The 20,215-nt window shown below is 51.2% G+C and overlaps 7 protein-coding genes across 7 annotated transcripts; 1 reads left to right on the forward strand and 6 right to left on the reverse strand.

Moving 5' to 3' along the window:
* Nucleotides 1-156: 156 nt before the first annotated feature.
* N7473_007442 (putative LPXTG-motif cell wall anchor domain protein) lies at nucleotides 157-2,757 on the forward strand (the record flags this gene model as incomplete). The annotated part of the gene is made up of 1 exon (XM_057153382.1): nucleotides 157-2,757. The coding sequence occupies one exon, from the start codon at nucleotides 157-159 to the stop codon at nucleotides 2,755-2,757; it is 2,601 nt and encodes an 866-aa protein (XP_057007720.1).
* Nucleotides 2,758-3,736: 979 nt separating this feature from the next.
* On the reverse strand, nucleotides 3,737-4,005 carry N7473_007443 (uncharacterized protein; the record flags this gene model as incomplete). The annotated part of the gene is made up of 2 exons (XM_057153383.1): nucleotides 3,737-3,870; nucleotides 3,930-4,005. 2 exons carry the CDS (start codon nucleotides 4,003-4,005, stop codon nucleotides 3,737-3,739), a joined length of 210 nt encoding a protein of 69 aa, XP_057007721.1.
* Nucleotides 4,006-4,650: 645 nt separating this feature from the next.
* Nucleotides 4,651-7,657, reverse strand: N7473_007444 (uncharacterized protein; the record flags this gene model as incomplete). Its single annotated transcript, XM_057153384.1, has 5 exons — nucleotides 4,651-5,496; nucleotides 5,565-5,957; nucleotides 6,098-6,452; nucleotides 6,531-7,230; nucleotides 7,294-7,657. 5 exons carry the CDS (start codon nucleotides 7,655-7,657, stop codon nucleotides 4,651-4,653), a joined length of 2,658 nt encoding a protein of 885 aa, XP_057007722.1.
* Nucleotides 7,658-9,907: 2,250 nt separating this feature from the next.
* On the reverse strand, nucleotides 9,908-11,176 carry N7473_007445 (KH domain-containing protein; the record flags this gene model as incomplete). The annotated part of the gene is made up of 2 exons (XM_057153385.1): nucleotides 9,908-10,623; nucleotides 10,780-11,176. 2 exons carry the CDS (start codon nucleotides 11,174-11,176, stop codon nucleotides 9,908-9,910), a joined length of 1,113 nt encoding a protein of 370 aa, XP_057007723.1.
* Nucleotides 11,177-12,041: 865 nt separating this feature from the next.
* On the reverse strand, nucleotides 12,042-13,458 carry N7473_007446 (alcohol dehydrogenase family protein; the record flags this gene model as incomplete). Its single annotated transcript, XM_057153386.1, has 6 exons — nucleotides 12,042-12,144; nucleotides 12,222-12,343; nucleotides 12,406-12,870; nucleotides 12,941-13,037; nucleotides 13,113-13,259; nucleotides 13,322-13,458. 6 exons carry the CDS (start codon nucleotides 13,456-13,458, stop codon nucleotides 12,042-12,044), a joined length of 1,071 nt encoding a protein of 356 aa, XP_057007724.1.
* A 983-nt stretch (nucleotides 13,459-14,441) lies between these two features.
* N7473_007447 (putative Yippee zinc-binding protein Moh1) lies at nucleotides 14,442-14,866 on the reverse strand (the record flags this gene model as incomplete). Its single annotated transcript, XM_057153387.1, has 2 exons — nucleotides 14,442-14,675; nucleotides 14,768-14,866. The coding sequence occupies 2 exons, from the start codon at nucleotides 14,864-14,866 to the stop codon at nucleotides 14,442-14,444; spliced, it is 333 nt and encodes a 110-aa protein (XP_057007725.1).
* Nucleotides 14,867-15,813: 947 nt separating this feature from the next.
* On the reverse strand, nucleotides 15,814-18,977 carry ura7 (small subunit rRNA maturation protein UTP4; the record flags this gene model as incomplete). Its single annotated transcript, XM_057153388.1, has 3 exons — nucleotides 17,738-18,977; nucleotides 17,444-17,676; nucleotides 15,814-17,370 (listed from the first exon to the last, which is right to left on the reverse strand). Exons 1-3 carry the CDS (start codon nucleotides 18,792-18,794, stop codon nucleotides 15,814-15,816), a joined length of 2,847 nt encoding a protein of 948 aa, XP_057007726.1. The 5' UTR covers nucleotides 18,795-18,977.
* Between the last annotated feature and the right edge of the window lie 1,238 nt (nucleotides 18,978-20,215).

Consider the following 20,215-nt stretch of genomic DNA (forward strand, 5'->3'; position numbering starts at 1 on the left):
CTCCCCAGTAGCTTTCCCCAGACAATCTCGTGAAAGCAGTGGTGACCCGCGTCATTTTCTTCCCAAGCGCACTCACACTTGCAGACGAGCTTTTCCCAGACAAGAGTTTTTCACGTTCATCTTCACCAGCGTTGGGATCCTTCGATCCAATTAATCATGGCGACCTTGGCCAGCACCCGGATGGCCAACGACCACCCGTCGCTTCATCACACTCGGTCCAGCTACGGCCCATGGACGGGCCCCACTGGCACCAGGGCCACTGCCACTGGTGAAACGCCTGTTCCCGACACCCTCGACTCTCTGACCCCCAAGCGCTCCTCCTTATTGCACCGGTCGCACCAGTCCCGACGATCCGTTCCAAGCTTTCACATCCCCAGCCTCCAGAATCTCACAGCTGCGGCTTCAGCTTCGACCCCGGCTTCAACTTCGAAAACATCCGCAAACCGCAATTCGGCACCAGAAGTCGCATTCTCGCCCAACGTCTCATCGGGTCCCAATGCCGGGAAACCTCAGCAATACCCTCTCTCCCCTGTACTTCGCCCTGATGTGAAAAGCACCATGCCATCGAGCGTGGCATATTCCGAAACGAGAACCCTGGCGAGCGATCATGGTCGCGCCGTAAACGGTGCTTATCGATTGGGGTCCCACACCAACAACACCCCGGAGATGGACGATGGGCGCCCCAAGAACGAAGATGTCTTCTTGAACATTGCAAGGACGGATTCAGGTCGCCGCGACTCCCTTGGTCGTTCGGATTTTAGACGGGTGAGTAGCCTTTCTAGGCGCAGAGGGGGATATGCTTCATCCTCCATGGATCATCGCACCGTTGCAACTCCTTCTCTCGCGGCTCGGAAGATAACTGACACAAGAGGGGAGAGTAATCAGTCGCGACTTGGATATTCTACACAAAGCCTTCGGTCGCCAACCACGCGTGCCGAGCCAGAACAAACCCCTTCCCCCGACCAGCGCTTTAGCAATGTCGACAGCCCCTTGCTTTCACAGAAGGGTTCACCCACCACCCACACCGGCTCAGTCAACCACTCCCCATCCGCTTCTGCCCACCCTCTCGACGACCCAGCTCGCTTCCGCTACTCGAGTCTAACCAGCGGCTCACGATCGGTCATTGGCGCCCCGCGGAGCAGACTTAGTCGAACGAGTCCAGAGACCTCCCCACGTTCACCCCCAGTCAGCGGCGAGCGACGGTCATCTATCCACGAGCCGCGCCTACGACAATCCACTCTATCTACGATTCGCAGTAGCCGCCAACCGTCCTCTTCCGAGGTAACAGAGCGTGCACGAGGAGATACGGACAAGGCGCGCGACGGGACTGAATCCACTCTGTCAACCAACGCCCCTTCTACTGTCTGGGACGAACTAGACGACCTCAAGTCTCGAATCCGCAAGCTGGAGCTAACCGGCAAACTGCCGCCATCCTCCCAAGAAGCGATTTCCGGCGCAGCTCAGGAACGACCACGAACTGCCGCAACTACCGTGACTGCATTGTCGACTTCGCCGAGGCACCACCGCAAAGTCAGCACGCCCTCGGCAGATGCTGACTATGCGGCACAGAGCCAAGTTCACCCTCTGTTGCAGTCGGCATTGGCGAAGGCCAAAGATGTTCTGACGAGTGACGTGTACACGGCGCTAGAAGCGACGATCAAAGATGCCTTGACGCTCTCCACCATGTTGGGCGTCAATACAGCTCCGTCGGGCTCAGTCTCCGTCGTGAATGGAGGGTACAGTTCGTCCGAGAGACACGCCCGCCGCAAAGCGGACAGCGTGTGTCGCAGCCTAACTGAGCTGTGTCTGGCTCTTACAGATAAGCAGCTGCAGAGAAATCGATCGGCTTCGACGAACCACGCTCCGGGGGCACAACCTCCGCGGGCGAATGGCGTTGAGAGTGAGTCCTTGGTGCCGGGACCATCCTATCAACGGGCTTCCAGTCACGAACCGGAGGGTCTGGAGCGGCGTCCAAGCACAAGCAGCCGCATGTCCAGTCGCCTAGAATCACGCAGACTGTCGTTGATTAACCCCACAACAGCAACTACTGCAGATACGAAACTATCTCAATCGCCGAGCGTGGCTCCTCCACCAAGTCGTCTGCATCGCATGTCGGCTTCTCTCCGCAGTCGCCGGCCACCAACCGATGAAGAGACTCCGGAGACAGCGACCCCGCTAAATCGGTCCCTGTCCAGGGCCATGACAGAAGTGGGGACACCGAGCCCAGCGCAGAGTGTATCACCGCGACAGCGTCTCTCTCATGATCGCTCAGTATCTCGCTCAATCCCGAGCGTTCAGCAGCAGGAACAACATGATCAGGGGTTGGGTGTCTCTCCCCGTACCTCACAGTATCAGCAGCTCCCCGCCCCCTCGCAAACACCACAAGCTCAACCTCGAACCCCGACCTCCTTATCTCAATCAAGTATCCCATTCCGCCGCAGTTACATGGCACCGGCTGTCTACCCCCCTGCAACATCCCGCTCCAACATTCAGGCTGGATCTCGCCGATATGGCCTCTCGCCCAGTTTCTCTAGCACCACACCGGGCTCTGTGGCCGAAGAAAGCCCTCGACCCTCTCAGCTAGATGCGCCCCAAACCCGCATCAGCGTGCCCTCAGGCAAATCCGCTACCAGCTACACCCCTATTCAGCAACCTCGTCTCCGGACCAACAGCTTAGGCACACGGAGATTCGGCCTAAGACGCCGCTCCGCCGCCGCACCTGACGACACCTTCAACTTTGACGACAGCATCGACTAAACAATTTTCTCCCGTCTCTTGCCTCATATCGTGTCCCTTTATCTTTTTTCCCCTGCTCTGCATCCTGTTGAAACGCCATCATGCATACCTATCAGCTTGTTAGGAATTCGGTTACGCCTCCTTGATATCATATGTTCACGCAGCGTCCTCGCATTGATCTTATTTATGGAGACTTTTCTTCTGCTCGGCGTTCCTCTATCGTGTCTTTAGACGCTTGTGCATGCATCCTCCCTGAGACTGGAGTTGTCGTCTATCTGTCGCATTGCTCAGTACAGCTCATTCCATCCGTACCATTCTCAAACGATCGCATGGCACTGCGATCAACACCTTCGACATCGATTCATTGTCCAGATCTCTTCTTTGCATTTCATCCGAAGCCTATTCTCGGGGAACTATGGCACTTTCTGGACAAACTCATGCCTTCCTTGTTTCTATCAACTTCATTTTCCTTTCGCCACCTGCCTTTTCCGAACATATTTGACCACCGTGCCTAGGACATCAGATTCCGGCTTACCGGTCCATTGATTGTACAAACACAAGCATCATCACCTTCAATCATCACAACCGGCGTCGGTGTTTCCAATCCTGTTCAACTTCTCTGTACATCTTGCCCTGGACTATTTTTCCTTCCATTCTCACCGTGCTGCACAGCCACACCGTTATATTCACGTCACTCGTGCTTCTTTTGACTTTGATCCCGCGCGGGTTGTTTCTTCACGTTTATGTGGAACGGATTTGATTTACGAATTGAACGAGACTTTTTCAACACTTCTTGCTTTTCCTAGTCCTCTACTTTAGACCATGATGTGAATCATCCTTGCCGTAGACTAAATACTTCACAGTTTGCTCTGAAGCCTAGCTCCACACTTCCAAGCAACCCCGTAAGAATCCGTCGAAAAAGTAATCGTACTTCCACGAGGAAAGAAGAATGTATCCTCTGCCTTTACAATCGCTGTCTGTTCAGTCGCATCTTTGAAAGTTATCTTGCCCTCAATGACCACGCCGACTTCGTCGTAATCGTATTTCGGGGGAGTCGACGGAGGGCCTTTTTCGATGCGGAACCATGAGCCGGTGATTGGGCTTGAGTATCTTGTTGCGTTCCTAGGTAGTCCGCTGAAGGGGTTATTTGTTAGAGAACGTCTCTGGAAGGCGTTTTCGGTGCGAGATCTTACCGAAATAGATGTTGGGGATGCCGCCGAAGTTGGGGATTTTGAATATCTCTGCTTTGGTTTTGATTTGGAAGACCATTTTGGAGGTTGAAGGTTGGATTGGTATGTAAAGAAAGTAAGCTCGGCAAATCTTATACTTTCGCTTTTCACATATAGGACTGGTATGTTGTATCTGTAGGGCTATAGAGAGGTCCTGCGTGCTCGGCCAATCGCATCCCTGTTTCGCACTACTTTTCCGAATTGGGAAAAAACCCCATCATCCTCGTCAGATACGTGGGAACTGCTTAAACGATGATAAACATTCTTGTTTAGTGTTATGATAGTATTAATATCTTCTACAAAAAGGTTCCACAAGTTTGAATCCTCGACAAATTTTGAGAATCATCTTCGCACTCACCAGTTAAACGGTATCTGTGCTATCAAGAAACATGATTCGAAAGACATTTAGAAAGACATTTCAAAAAAGAGTGATTGAAGTAAGCCTAGTTGGTCCGTTTTCTGGTTTCTAGACTCAGGATTTGGAACCACTAATGATATCCTAAGTAGAAGACAGTAATATCATTATTACGCTAAGCATACTAAGAGGTGTGTTGTCGAATTAGCAGTCGTGTCGTCGTTTTAGCAATTCTAAGATGTGGAGCTAGCTATACAATGAGTGATATCCACTAGGGAATGATATCGTGCAAATTTAATTGAAGAGATTGACACTGTGCAAACTTGCACCTTACCCAAAGATGGTTTCCAACCGTCCATCGGTCATCACATCAGTCCAAAGGATAAACTCCCCTATCGAGTCTGACTCGTTCGCAAAGACTTGGATATCAGCACTTAACCAAGTCTTCTCGATAACCTCCGATGCTCGAGTCACACCACTCAAGCCAACATGATTGTGGATAGAATTCATTCGCTCTTGCACGAACTCCCGCCAGTGGGCGTGGCCATCGTCCTGAATGAAGATTGCCATGAGATCATTACACAGACTACCCCTGCTTGACCCGTGCGAGAAGTCTGTTTGTTGCGAGTCTGTGAGTTGCAATGCACTGCCAGCTGCAATCATAGGAAGACAGAATAAAACGTTTACTCCCGAGCTCGCTGGAATGGTTGATATGATAGTGAGAATGCCAATTGCAATAGCGAGGATTCTCGATTTGAAAGATTTGAAATCAGAGATACTGACCTCCCCGGAAGATTTCTCATGAAAAAGCTCTGGGAACACCCGGTATAGTTCAAGTAGAGCCGTCAGCCTGTATACTTGCGCCATCTTTTGCAAATGGCTCACGGGGGTAAGTCCATCCCCCGTTTCTTCGACCCTATCCGCTAAAGGGATCTTATAATCGAGAAGGACATCCTCAACGCCACGCGCCTGCACGAGAAGCTCTTCCAGAAAATTTTCATGAATTACCGTGGTGGAAGTTGGCACCGTCAATTTTCTGATAATCGACCGCTGTCTTCCAAGTGCACCTGCTTGGGCGAGATAGACAAAAAGAAGGGTCGATATGCCCGTCCAAGGGTTGGACAGAGTTTTCTCAGTTCCAGTCTGATCACAGATTTGTAGGAGGTAAGAAATCGACTGTATGGGCTGGTCCATAACAAATGATGCCATCGCCTCCCAATAAGCCATAATGCCGACTAAAAAACTTCTAACGGAAGATAGTTTTTGTTGGTCAAGAAGCGCTCCATCCGAGCAGAAGAATGCTCAGGTCCTTGTCCATCAAATCCATGAGGCAGTGATAACACGATGCCAGATCGCATTAGCCACTTGTTTTCAGCAGATGAGATGAACTGGTCAATGATACACTGGGCATTGTTGGCAAAGTCTCCAAATTGGGCCTCCCACACCACCAAGGGGTTTGGGTACATGCAAGAATAACCGTAGTCAGTTCCCACGACACCATATTCACTCAATGAAGAATTACCAATTGTGAACTCAGCCTGTTCGGGACTTAGGTCATTCAATGGCATGTAAGTAGAGCGGGTGCGTTGATCATGAAGGTTGGCATGGCGCTGGGAGAAAGTCCCGCGTGCCACATCCTGTCCAGAAACGCGAACATGATGTCCTTCTAAGCACAGACTTCCCATTGCCAAAGCTTCAGCGGTGGCCCAGTCAATATCCTTGCCTTCTAAAGGCTCTGTCGACGCTTTTGAAGGATTCGTTTGAGGTTCTTGTGTACCTGGAAAGGCTCCCCAGGAACTCCCAGTTTCCCGGCCACTGCATTGACAACGTCCTGAGTGATTGCTGTGGGCTTTGCAGGAAGAAGATCTTGGGCCAGCTCAGCTGGTGTTTTCATATCATTCCATTGTGCGGTCAGGTATTCGCGGTCCAGTGCCTGTGGGTTTTTGCTGTTTTCCAAGCTCTTGGTCATCTCTCCCCACACCCTCACCTCCACTTCGTTGACCTCTTCACGAGTCACAACCCCTTCCTGAAGCAATTTGTTGACATAAAGCTCCAAATGAGGAACTTTTTTCTCGATCTGCTCATACAATTTCGGTTGAGTGAAGAAAGGCTGGTCCATTTCGTTGACCGTGCTTTCGGTAACAGATCATGTCCACCCAGCAGTCTTTGCCAAACTTGGCACGATAATCAGCAGCAAGCTTGCCGGAAACACCACTGCTTCAACATCGTCGGCATTGACATGAAAAATCGGGGCATTGATGGTCTTCGCGATGTCCGTGGCATACAGGGATGCTCGAGCCGATTCTGGATTGGTGGTAAATCCGACCTGGTTATTGATGATCAAATGTACCGTTCCACCTGTCTCATACGACTTCAGCCCCGAAAGGCCCAATGTCTCATATATCACACCTTGCCCCGAGAATGAGGCGTCTGTATGACTGTTGAGGACCATGGTAGATTTTCGGTCACCCCCGTTTTGGTGCTGCACAGCCCGAGCCATACCTTGTCCGAGTGTGTTCTGAGACTCCAGATGAGATGGATTGGGCAGAATAGAAACGTGAATTTTCTTGCCAGTTGGTGTTTTACGTTCGTAGTTCATTCCTAGGTGGTCCTTGACATCACCAGAGATCTGGTGGCGAGATTTTGAGTCTGCCGAAAACTCGCTGAAGATCAATTGGTTTGGTTTCCGAGCGACGTTGCTGAGTACATTCAACTTTCCGCGATGGCAGCAAGGAAAGATGATTTCTCGGACACCATTCTCAGCACTGGCATCGATGATGGCTTTCAACGCTGGGACTTGACTCTCAACTCCCTCGATGCTGAACCGTTTAGCATTAGGAAATTTGGCCGACATGAACCTCTCAAAAGTCGTGGTCCACATGAGTCGGTCAAGAATTCGTTTCTTCTCTTCTGGGCCGAACCGATAGAGGACATGAGTCTCTAGATGTTTTCGAATCTATTCGCGTTCCTCACGGGTAGCCACATGAAGGTATTCTGCACCGATTGATCCGCAGTAAAGTCTCTCGCAGGCCGTGATTATTTCACGGAGAGTCATTGTAGATACATTGTCTGAGACGAAGTGCGGAAGAAGCTCTGGACCAAGGGTGATCTCTGTATCCAGGTCGGCATCTGTCAAACCATAGACCTCGGGTCTCAGCTCATCGGGAGGCAAATCTCGCTTGCTTGGTAGGTCAAGAGGGTTGGCTTTAGCTTTCTTGTGTCCAAGCTCCTGATATGCTCGAACCAGGCGCTCAGCCTTGAATTGACGAGGTGCCTGGGATGGGACTTTGAGCTGTGTCGAGCTCAAAGGTAGCGGAGTCTCTAATGTGATAGCCATTTGATTCTGTTCAACGACTCGCTCTCGAGTTGGTAAGCCACACTCAACGGCGTGAAAATAATCTTGCTATGAGCTATGAACAGAGGCTGGATCGTGACGCCATACGATATACAGATGGTTGAGATAGTCTGACGAGGTAGCAAAAGAACCAGCAGCATAGCACTAAATAATACATCAATTTCATTTCTGCTGAAAACAGGCCGTACTGATCTTACCCGTTCATGTCGAAGCTGTTGAGACCATGCTGCCAAATTATGACTTGCATATCGCCTTGTGAGATTTCCAGCGAGGCCACATGCACGCTGCAGATGATAAAGCCTTGGAGGAAAGCATGTTCCAGTCGGTGCAGAGGGTTTGCACCGTTTAACTTGAACTGCCCGTCTTCTGCTTCAAGATATACACTGAGGAGCGGTGATCGGTGATACGACACCGCGGCTAAACTTAGCCAAATTCTGAATCAAGTCTAATCTGCCAGAAACACAAGACGATAATAAGTTATCAATTATCGGCGTCGCTCAAAAATGCCATATAACCGTGAAGTACCCGATGTGTGAGGGGCGTCGGGTTGCCCATTCGATTGTGCACTCGCAAAAGTCGCCACAATCGAAGCCTTTTGTCCTGAAAATCCTAGGGGATTGGAGAATTACAACGTAGCAGTATTGAGAATAATGAGCTGTTGGTTCAAGAGGTTTCCATTCAGTGTAGTTAAGATCTCTTGTAGATAAATGGCAATAGTATCATCTGAGGGGTTATCGGTGTGGCCCTCCGCGCTTCGGCATCCTGACAAGATGCCGTTCGTCGTAGAGAATTCCGATATTTCTCCGATACTTGCTTCTTACAGACATGATCGCGCGCTTCCCTTGGAGATTTGAATTGACTAAAGATAGCTAGACGCTCTCATTCTAAGCAAGTTGACAAAGTAAGCTCTGCAATCTCGAGATGACCATTTTTCACGGCGGCCACTTAAGCAGTCTGACCCGACTGTTCTTGGTAATCAACATTTCGCTCCATATTGAAAAAGGGACCGAGTACTCTGCTCGTTAGCACACGCTGCAGCTATAATCGAGCTATAATCGAAGCTAATTGAAAAACAGTCTTGAGTCTTGGCACACGGTCAACTATTATCCCCGTCTCTAGACGTTTGCGTGTGCAATCAAGTTCTACTAGACTTCTACTAGAATACCAGGACTATGCCTGATGAACTTGTGTTCTCAATGCAATTCCAGTGTCCTTGAGATTCTGACCAGAGCTATAGCTACAGTACAATACGGAACGGTCGCATGTCATACCATAACCTATCTGCTACAGATAGGAATCTTCTTTTGGTATTTAGTGTACTCGGGAAACGCCGTGAAGATGTCATGGACATCGAGATAACTAAGATATCCGTCAGGAAAACAAAGGGATGGCACACAGAGATAAGATAGAGAGACGGTTCGAAGACGAGAGTTAGGAGAGCAGAGAAGATAGAAGACGGAAATTTTTTTCGAGGTTTGAAGGGTACACATTCGGGGGTAAAGATCAGGGGTAGACGCAGGGTGAAAGAGGTAAAAGGGTAGAGGTTCGGGACATTGCAATTAGAGCATGGCAAATGGAAAGGCGAAGCCGGAGAGTGAGCATCAAGCGCAGTATGAACCGCACCTGGAGACAGGTAGTTGGCGGCGAAAGGAGACAGGAAGGGTTTTGAAAGGTGAATGTGGAGAAAGAGGTAGAGACAGGGGAAGGGTGATGACTCGCGGGAGAAACGATGTGCAGCGGCAAAACATCCGGATAGAACACAATCTGGATTTCGGGACAAAGAGAGTGCTGATGAGCGATTTGAACCCGGAATCACGAAGATCAAGCCATGGAGTCGGTCGTCCAGCTTACGGTTCGGGCCCTCATATCATGAATGATGGGCCAACCGAACGCCGCCGGGACTGATTCCTGAGTGGCATGAACTCGTCCATTGAAGCAAGCTTTTGCACCTTGGAGAATCGAAGCAACGCATCAGGTGAATGGAGTACATCGAAGGTTAAAACGGAACGTAGAGGTAGGGAAAGGGGGAAAGCAGGGAATAAGAAAAAAGAAGAACGGGAAAAATGGAGAAAAAATAAAGTAAAATAAGGGAAGCTCGCTTGCACATGACCGCCGCAGATCATGACCGACAGTCTGAAGTCGTAAGGGTTCAAAGGAAAAACACAAAAGAAACCGTGCAAGCGGTCCCAGTCCGACTCCCTACCAGCATCCCGAAGAAAGCAAAGGGCTCATTTACTCCTGGGGCAGCTGGCTGCGGCGAGTCTTCTCGGCCTCGAGGTTCTCATAAAGCAGATACAAAGCCTTCTCGTTAGCGGTGGCACTGCCCATGATTGTGAACATGCGCTCGCCAGTCTCATCGTGAGGGGCCTTGGCAATCGAAATGCGGGCTCCAGAGCTCCGGCGGATCTCGGTGATCTTGCTGCCAGCGCGACCGATGATGCAGCCAACCATGTCGGCGGGAATGCTGATGTTCTGAGTCTGGATTTCGTCGCCATCCTCGGTGACCAGAGGGTATCCACGACCACCAGCACCAGCATCGGAGTTGGAACGGCGGCTGTTGTAACCACTGTTGTCACTGAAGTCGGCTCCGTTGCCGGTACGGTTGTACTGGCGGCTGCTGTTGTAACCGTTGCCAGTGCCGGCCGAGTTGTTGTTGTTCTGCTGAACAGGCTGGGAACCGCCGACAGAAGCACGAACAGCAGGGTTGTAGAGAACGGTGCCCGTGCCACGCTGCCAGTCATCGATCAGGCACTTACCGATCTCCCAGACAGCCTTCTCGATGCCCTCGGGGGTGCCCTGCACCTCAACGATGCGCTCGGTGGACTGAGGAAGCATTTCCTTCTGAGCAACCATGCGGACGCCGGACGCATCCTGGATGTGCTTGATCTTCAGGCCCTGTCGGCCGATGATGGTGCCCATCTGGTTGTGAGAGATAAGGAGCCGGACGGCTGAAGGAAAGTTAGCACGTGATGTGGGCTTCATGCGGGCTCCGCGATTGGGGAATGACTGATTCAACTGGGTGGAAACATGGGCCGACGACGCCTTCTTGGGGAGGGATGCGCTGGATTCCTTGGGAACAGTAGAGGGAACATTTGAGGACTTACGGTGGGTCCCATTGTTGGAGACGACGCCACCCATACCCATTTGCGGAGCACCCTCCAGGAGTCCCTTCGCAACGATCGCGTAGGCACGAGCAGTGCCTTGGAGGGGACCGGTCACGGTCAGGACTCGGTCATGGACGCCGGGGACGACCTTGCTCACTCCGGCCTTGACGCCAGTCTCATCGCGCAGGTCTGCGACATTCTTACCAGCCTTGCCAATGATGACACCAGCCTCCTTGGACGAGACAATCGCACGCAGAGTCAGCATCGAGGCCGCGTACTCTTCCTCGGTCTTGGGAGTGGCATCCATGGGCTCCTGCTCGCCGATGGTATCGACGTAGGCATCGGTCATGGGCTCATCGGCCGCAACGGTGGTTTGGTGAACCTCAGTAGCCTCCATGTTTTTGGTTGGTTGAGAATCTGAGAAAAACGGTTCGGGGTTGTGGAATGGATTGTGGGAGAGGAGGGAGGGGAATGGTCGTCGAAAGTCACACGGTCGCGGCGGAGTGAATAGCGGGGAGATTCACTGGGGTAAAATCAGAATCAGTCTTTGGAATCAAGGTGAGGAGAGTGCTGCGCTGAAACTGATCTTGCGATCGTAAAAGGCACGTCCACCAAGCTTTTAAAAACGCCCGAGGGAAGGGGACATGGATGGATGGTGACCTACCGATGAGGGTCCGACAGAAGTGGAGAAATTAACGTTGGTGGGAGGAGAGGGGAAGGTGACGGGGTATGCAGGAAGGAGGAGATCGAAGAAGGAGGGAGGAAGAGAAAAGGAGGAGGAGAAAGGAGATGAAGGGAGAGAGACGGGGGGAGAAACGAGGTGGATGAGGAGACGAGGGAGAGGGGGAGTGAGATGGTGAAGGCGATGGAGACGTCGTGAAAGAGTTGGAAGAGGAAATGTTGTGAGTTAAGCGGAGAGGAGTTGACCCGCCCGCTATGCACCACGAGCAGTCCTGACGTCGACTTTGGGTGCTAAGAAAAGGACTATACTCGGGAAATTCTGTCAAACAAACTAACGTATAGTCATCTATTCATTGTGGACTACAGATATCAGATTCTCTTCATTTTCACGTCACTCTTGCTATGTCAAGACTCAAGGTGTTCTTGAGGTTTTAGTGGGCGTACAGAGTTCTTAGTCATTCTGCCAAGCATCCCGCCGTCCTTAATGGCACAGACATGGTGGGATGGTTCGAGTTGCAGGAATTTGAACCCTGCGAGTATGCTGCAAGTGATTGATCTATAACCAGATGGGATGGATCACTCTATTGATCCGCCACAAATACTACCTTTTGTACCTTCATGGCGTTGAACAACTCATAAGCCTCTACCGCTTGGGAGAGAGGCATGATCTTCTCTGTCATGAAACTGGAAATATGAACAATACTAAGTTAGCAACTGAAAGGGTACCCAGTCTCGAGATGACAGTTTAAGAGAGCACTCACCCAAGTTTGTGCTGGTTCTTCTTCAGCACCTCCAAGGCCTTGTCAGAGACGGACCGGACGGGGCAACGGCCCATCTGGACAGTGAGGTTCTTGTTGTAGGCATCATTGCCATCCCAAGGGATCTAGCAGATAGTTTCGATGGTCAGTGACACCTCATCTTCTGAATCAAAGACTTGAGACTCACCTCAGCATTGTGGACTCCAACACTGCTAATAGTTCCCCAAGGCCGCAGCAACTCATACGCAGTACGCAGAGCAGGACTCAGGCCAACAACCTCAATCACAGCATCAGCGCCCCGCCCCTCGGTCAATTCAAGCACACGCTTGTCTAGACCAGCGCGATCAGTCATGAAGTTCCAGGGCTCGGCACCAAGAGACTTGGCCAGCTCCAGTCTCGAGGGGACGGAGTCGACAGCCAGAAGATGCTTGGGATTGTACTCCAGCGCATTGATCAGCGCACAGAGACCGACGGGTCCACAACCGATCAGGACGACAGTCTGGTCAGCGATTTGCTCTGGGGTGGAGTTCTTGAAAGCATTGTAGGCAGCAAAGTATCCCGTGGGGAAGATATCACCCATCAGCACGAGGTACTTGTCCTCGACGCCCTCGGGGGCTTTCATAACGGTGCCCTCGGCATTGGGGACGCGGACCTGGATAATTATTCGTCAGTCTATCTTTTAGTGTTCATCTTAAAGGATGTATATCTTGAAATCAACACACATATTGGGCTTGGCCACCGTCCAGACGCTCGCATCCAAAGAGAGTGTTCTTCTCGCAGCGTGACGAGAACCCTTGCTTGCAGTAGAAACACTTGCCACTGCCGATATGTTAATATCCTTCCATGATCGATAGAGGTTGAAGTTTTACTATTATTTAACAGCAAGATACATACCAAGAAGTAGTAAAAGCGCTGACCACACGGTCGCCCTTCTGCAAAGTCGTCACCGCATTACCAACCTCAACAATTTCACCCATGAACTCATGGCCCATGATAGGTCCAGGAGGACTAGGCTCAATACCACGGTAGACATGTAGATCACTATCCTCACGCATTAACAATTGGTGTTCGTCAAAGGGATCTATAGTTCCAGAATTACTCACCTGCCACAAAGAGCCGTGTATGCCACCTTCACCACAATATCCTCTGGATCCTGAACAGTGGGGATAGGCCGCTGCTCAACTGCCACCTTGAATGGCTCCTTAAAGACCACTGCCTGCATAGTACCGGTGCTCGCCATTTTTTCCGTTTTTGAGATGGTTCCGCGGGGCAATATCTTAGCACTGAATCGAGGCGTCGCACTTGCAGAATGCGGGACGGAGAGCGCACTGGAGGGGTACGACTGGATCCAACCGAGCCTAGCGAAAAGTCAAATTCCAAAGAATGTTCGAGGAATCGAATGACCAGAGTCCAGAGGTGCCGAGTCGCCTTTGAAAAGGATTGAATTGAGGAATTTGCGGGTCCCGCCATTGAAGTCTGTGTGGTTGGTGGGTCTGATAATCTACGGGTGCGGTTAACCGGGTCCTTGTGAGAGAAGAACTGCCCGATTGTCGGAGTAGGTTAATTGTATAGTTGATTCTACATGTATTCGGATGACTTGTGTGAAAATGTGTATGGAAAGGCCTCGAGACATCACGGCTGGTATAGCAAAGAGTGTGTGAAGGGAGGTGAATCTAACAATGGAGTATGAGCTTCTTTCTTATGAAGCTCAGTGGGATGACAGGCACAATTATAAACTAAGTCTCGAAACATGCACATCGATCGCTGCTTAACAGTGGGCCACTGAACGGCAAGCGTGAACTATCTTAGCAGCCCATAGGTGCGGTTCTTATACCATATCTTGCTCCTACCAAAGCATGCGAAAGAACATGAATTCATACCATGAGGTCAAAGAAAGAAGCTCAGTGCTGAGACGAGAAAATGATATCCATATTGTAAATTCTTGAAACAGAGCCCCCCATAGCGCCAAAAGCCCTGTCGTACAAATGGCTACTCTCGATGTTCGAAGAAAAAGAACCCCAAAAGTAACCAGAAAGAGATCCATGGGGTTGCCGAACGCCTGTCAAAAACACCGGAGCTAGTAACAAGAGCTACAAGAACAATCTGGTCGCAAGAAATGCATAGGGGAAAAAAGGGACATCGCGCCGCTGGAGTAGGACAAGATCATGAGCGCGGTCGAGAGTGGAGATCGAGGCGTGTGCAAGCTCAAGTGGACAGACACGCTTAGCACACTATGCAGAGCAGTTCCTCCTCCAGAATGAACTTCCCCTCCTTGTATTTCTCGCTGCTCTCATAGGCCTTGTCGTACTTCCAACCCACAGTCTCCTTGCACTGTCGGCAGGCGATGTCGCGGACGATGTGGCGACCGGTCGTCATACTGCGCTCGACGGCATCGGACTGGGTGATGTTCACGACAGTGTTGAAGAGGTAAGCCTTGCCATGCTGGCCACGGAAGTTCTAGTATCAAGCAAATATTACGTCAGTAACTTCAAGGTAAAAAGAGCAGGGCAGGGACAAAGTGCTTAATGGCTCGACAAAAGAATGCTCACTCGACTGATGATATCATTGTAGTCGGCCAGGTGCGTCTTGCACTGCTTGCAGCCAAAGATCTTGTTGGAGGTCAGATAGACGTTGTACGAGAGACCCATGGTGACTGATTTGAGGTGTTGTCGGTGGTGATCAAGTGAGTAGGTAGCTTTCCGGTGTGGGGTAAGCAGCAGTAGGTCTAGAGGAAGGCAATCAGGAAAGGCAGATATAGAAGAAGAGGCTGATGCTGGTGTAGAACAGCAGTTTAAATAAGCGAGTCCAGCGCCTAAATAGCTATTGGAAGTGAACCGGAGCTCTTCTTCCTAGACTCCTCCCGAAGGCAGGCGTCTGCGTCTCGATCGGGGTATGGCCTCAACAGAAAGGACCTTGTTCTCCGGTAGGTAGTGTTTTGCAAGAACCAGAGCGTCTCAGATTCAACTATGCCTGGCTTGGGCTAAGGAATTTCTCGTCTCAACACCGACCGGGGCGTTGGAAACTCCCAGGAAGTCTGGGAGGATCGAGCACGTCGAGCTTGGGGAAGCCTGACGAGTTGCTGACGATAAGATCTCCGCACGATAAGAAGTCGGGACAGTCAGGATTCACGAGGAAAGGGGCAGGAGCCAGCAGCCCCTTTGGTCTCGTCCCGAAGTTTCCGAGTCTGCACTCGGGAAATTTATAGAACGAGTCAACAAGGACAACAAGTTTAAGGTTGTGGGGAGGTTTGAAGTGTGAAGTGTGAGAGACTCGGAGACTTAAAGCCCCCAGCCTGGGATGCCTCAGGCGCGACGCCCCGCATTAGGAGTGATCAGGTGTTGTCCTCATCTTTGCAGTTCCATCGGACTGAGTCAGAGACCTAGTCGATAAGAAATCAAGAAATATACGAGACTGAAGGCGTGATGAACATCAAATAGTGTGTCTATTTTGCGAAAATTCAATTATATCCCTGTACAAAGCGCCAGTAAAATGTGCTCCTACATGCTCGATGCCCATATTACAAAACGATCTAGACACAGCTGCACTGCCTCATTCACCATAAAAATAACTCGCAAGAGCAGATAGCTCTACAAGCTTACTCATAATCCCTCAAGTAGCGACCAGGCAGCTCGACATCCCACATCGGTCGCTCCACCACAGCCACTTCCAGGATTCCGGACGGGCTCTGGTCCTCCTCCAAATCGTCGCCCGAGAGGGGGACGATTCCAAGAATGTCACGGTACTTGTATGTGTGCCACCAGCGGCGTGGAGGCTGGGAGGTAGTGCCGTTGGCCGCCACAAGCTGCTTCTTGGGAGTGTCGGCAACCCCATTGACCTTGCCCTTGGAGCTCTTCTGAGGAGTTCCAAGTTCCACAGCAGTGCCGTCCTCACGTCGGAGACGGGCCAGGGCGGCTTGATTGGTTGCAGCGAATGTTTCGTCGTACTCGTAAGCCTCGTCATCCTCGGGATTACGCGAGCGTTCTTGGTCAAGCGAGATCCACTCACCCTGAGACTCATCATTGCCAGTGATCTTGCGCACCTTGGTTCCAAGGTGAGTTTCCATCTGAGCACGAGAGATCTTGTCACCAGCACCGCTGTTAGGCTTCTTGCGGTCCTTCTCGTCCTCCTCAAACGGATCACGCTTGCGCTTCGAGGCCTTGACAAGTTGCTGGGAGGCCTCATCATCCGCGGCCTTGAATTCCTCCGGGGAGGGGAAATCTTGCAGCATGTCAAACATCCACAGCCACGAAGTTCCATAGAGCCAGACACGCTCCCGGCCCTCGGAAAGGTCCCACAAGCAGCCCATAGCACGGTCCTTAACACCCCGGAACTCTGCTGGAAGATAAGCCTTAGGATTGCGTCGAGACCAGTCGGACAGCTTGCCGCTGCGAGCCTCAAATTCAATGAGTTGGTGCTCGCTAGTAACAACCATCAAGCGGTCCTCTCCTGTTGAGGAGCTCGTCGGGCTGTTACCGTTGGTCAGTGACTTGGGAGAAGACTGTTGAGGACGGAAAGACAAGAAGGTGACGCCAGCCTTCATTCGGGGTATCGGGGATTCCGAAGCTGCGATTTGCCACCGTTCGCCCTCGAAGATAACATCTTCCTCTTCATCCTCGTCATCAGATGAATCATCACCGGACTTGGAGATACCATTAGCCTTGGCGTGGCCGTTGGCAGCCGAATCCACAACAGGATACAGAACCCAGGTATCAACACATCCTGAAAGATCAGCAACAGCCAAGATCTTGCTGTCGTCCGAGAACACGGCGGACCGGACCACTCTTTCGTAATCACCCAAGGTACCATGGGAAGCCTTCTCGTGTCGCGTGTGACGCTTGACACGCTTGAGAAGGGCAAGCTGCGGTGTGACTTCGGGCTTGTCAGCCGTTGAAGAGGCCGATGTAATGCGAGCCATATAGACACCGCTGTTAGGACGAACGATGCAAATCCATCGGCTATCAGCGGAGATGGTCACTAGACGGGCGCCATCTCCAGAAAGAGACTTGGGAACTTCGATCTTCTGGATGCGCAAAGCACCCTTCTCATCGCCCTTGCGTCGGCGAACAGTGAACAGCTTAACGTCGGAAATCGTAGCGACGACAAGCAGCTTGCCATCTGGTGACAGCATAGCAGAAGTAATATTTTCTTCACCCTATAAAGAATAGAAAAGAACTTGTCAGCGTCGGTCCAGAGAAAACCACGACACGACAGAATGATAGTCTTACCTGGATCATCACCTTCGCAACAAGCCTATGCCTCTGGCCATCAATATTCTCATTCAAAGAGGCAGGGCCTCGAGAGACCCGCCAGAGGCTGACCTCTCGGTCCCAGAAGCTCATCACTAGGCGAGAAGAAGATGCGGAAGTAAGCTGAGGGATCTGCGGCAGACTGGAGAGCTTGCGGTGGTGTTCTTTGCCGAATTCACGGAGGGGAAGAACAACCGGTGTCGCATCGGGGCCTATAGGCAATTAGTTAGCACTGAATGACTCCTTCGAAGATCGAACTGGTTTATCACATACCTCCAGACACGGCAATGCTGATCTCTTTCGTCTCGTAAACGGCGAATGTCTTCACATCGTGGGAGTGGTATCGACGATGCATAACCTCTGCCCAGCGGCTCTTCTTATCACCCTTCTCAACGTCCTTCTTGCGGTAAACCACTGTTCTCTGATCTGCGCCACCACTGATGACAGTGTCGCCATTCGCGCTCACAGCCACATCAAGAACATCGGCGAGATGGCTCTGAATCCGCTGAATAAGGGAGTAGTTCTTGGCATCCCAGAACCGAATCTCACCCGCAGAATCTCCAGAGACAATCGTGCCGTCGGGCAGGCACTTGACAGACCAAACCAGCAACTCCTTCGGGCCACCGGTCGGTCCCTTTCCAAGCGAGATTGTCCGCAGTTGTTGGCCGTTCCGGATATCGAATATACGAATAGAGCTATCAGCATAGCCCGCGACGATGGTGTTTCGGTTCTGGAAGGTAACGCTGAGAACTCGGGCTCTCTTTGTGGATGGGCGCATCAAACGAAGGAATCTCAGGTCGTTGTCTTCCGTTGACAGGATCACAATTGATCCATCTGCACAGCCGGCCGCCAAATGCTGGCCGAGATACTCACCCTCAGCGGGAGGGAGGAATTTTCCATTTGCGCCTCTCTTGGTAGGCTGCCACTGCGGCTGAGCAGCAAGGCACCAAATTTCACCGTAGTTTCCACTCGAGTGGCGCAGCGGGCGTCCCTGCTCAAGATCCCACTCCGTAACGGCCGCAGAGTAGCCAATGCTGAACAGGCGCAGTTTGCCCGGCAGCTTGGAACCCGAAGGACCATCCTCATGAGGATCTTGAGTCCAAGTCAAGCCTTCGATACTTCGGTCCTTTCCTCCACGTAGCACGGTCTCCTGGAACCAGGCTCCTCGCAACGGGTTCCATATTTCGATGTCGCCGTTCGCACGACCGATTGCGAGTCGAAGGGTAGGGACACCTCGTCCGGCAAGATCTGCGGAGGGGGGATGCGAGAAGGCAAGCGAGTTAATCGCCTGGGGGTTGTAGGAAACGAATCGACAGCGGTGAATATCCATGGCTGCGGGATTGGGTTTTCTCTGAAGCGGATGCGCTCTCTCGGTATGATACAGATGTTCGGATGCAAGTTTCGAGGATTGAGGCGCGGAAGATTCAATTCAGACGGATACCGATACGGGCTGCAATGCACACCCTTATGCACTCATCTCGTAGTCTGAAAATGGGGGATGAATGCGGCGTCGTAGCTGTCTGGCCGTTGCGCGATCTCTTTTTTTTCTGTAGATAAATTTTAGCGGGCCGGATTATCTTGGCGGAAGGCGGTGGATCACGTGATAAAGTACCATCTTGGGTGCCTGGCAGATCAGGCAGGAACAGCAACAAGGCTGCCATTATTGAAGGACGCAGATTCAGTTTTTGGTTTGCAAATTTTTTTGGTGGGAATTAGATCATAATAGTCAAAATGAGATATGAGACATTGTTCATCTTGAATGTAGCGCGTCGTGTAAGTCTTGCTTGTACGATATGCTAGGGAAAGACACGGATGCCACGACATAGATCGACAAAGCTACCTATCGGTACCGAATAATTTACAATAGGTTTCAGGAACAATAGATTTCAAAACGACTCCAAGAAAGCCATGGTATTAAGTTTTTGATATGAACACACAGAAGGCAAGGCGTTCATGCAACGTGACAAAACAAGACCTCTTGGATCTACCTGCCGCCGGACAGGTCGCCATTTCAGAATCTCATGTCCATCAACTGATAAGAAGCGGTCAGCATTCCCTGTCAAACACTCCATATATAGACAAAACCAGCGGCTGCTAATCGCAACCCTGAACTGGGCAAGCTGAGATGACAACTGAGGAGGCAGAGGCGCCGGCATCATGGACCTGAGCGCTGCTCTGCGTCTCAAGCGACCAAGTTAAGAAATAAGCCTAAGGTTTGACTTCACTTGAAGCCTCCAGATAATGGTGATAGGCTCACATTTTGAACGTAAGGAGATGTCACAGTGAGCATCAAGCAATGCAAAGATCGAAAAGCAACCTTCCACACGAGCTTTTGTGAGAGGCGCAGCTGAACAGACACCCATTATAGTGTGGTCGTCTGCCATGACGCAGGACACTAGCGACCGGCTTGAAGATTCCATATTAGGGTTGCTTTCATTGTATGCAGGCCCAGGCCATCGGGGGGCTGCCACGTCAGAAGCAGCGCCATTCTCTCTGAAGCTGAGAGGCTGTGACTGGCCCCTGGAAGTTCTCACTGAATCATGCAGTTCTATGTATCAGATTCCAGAAAGCCCGGTTGGTGGAGCTCTCCTGATAGGGCGACATCCTGCTTGACTTGCCAATCCGATCATTGAGCTACCCACAATCAGCAGGTAACGCACAGAGAAGACCCAGCATCAAGCTGGAGGAGGGGAATGCAGGACACTTGATCAGTGTTTTATTGGTCAGTTCCACGGCAGAGCTGTCAGTGGC

Source organism: Penicillium subrubescens (genome assembly GCF_028828155.1).
Source record: "Penicillium subrubescens strain IBT 31985 chromosome Unknown utg000005l_segment0_segment0, whole genome shotgun sequence".
Lineage (NCBI taxonomy): Eukaryota > Fungi > Ascomycota > Eurotiomycetes > Eurotiales > Aspergillaceae > Penicillium > Penicillium subrubescens.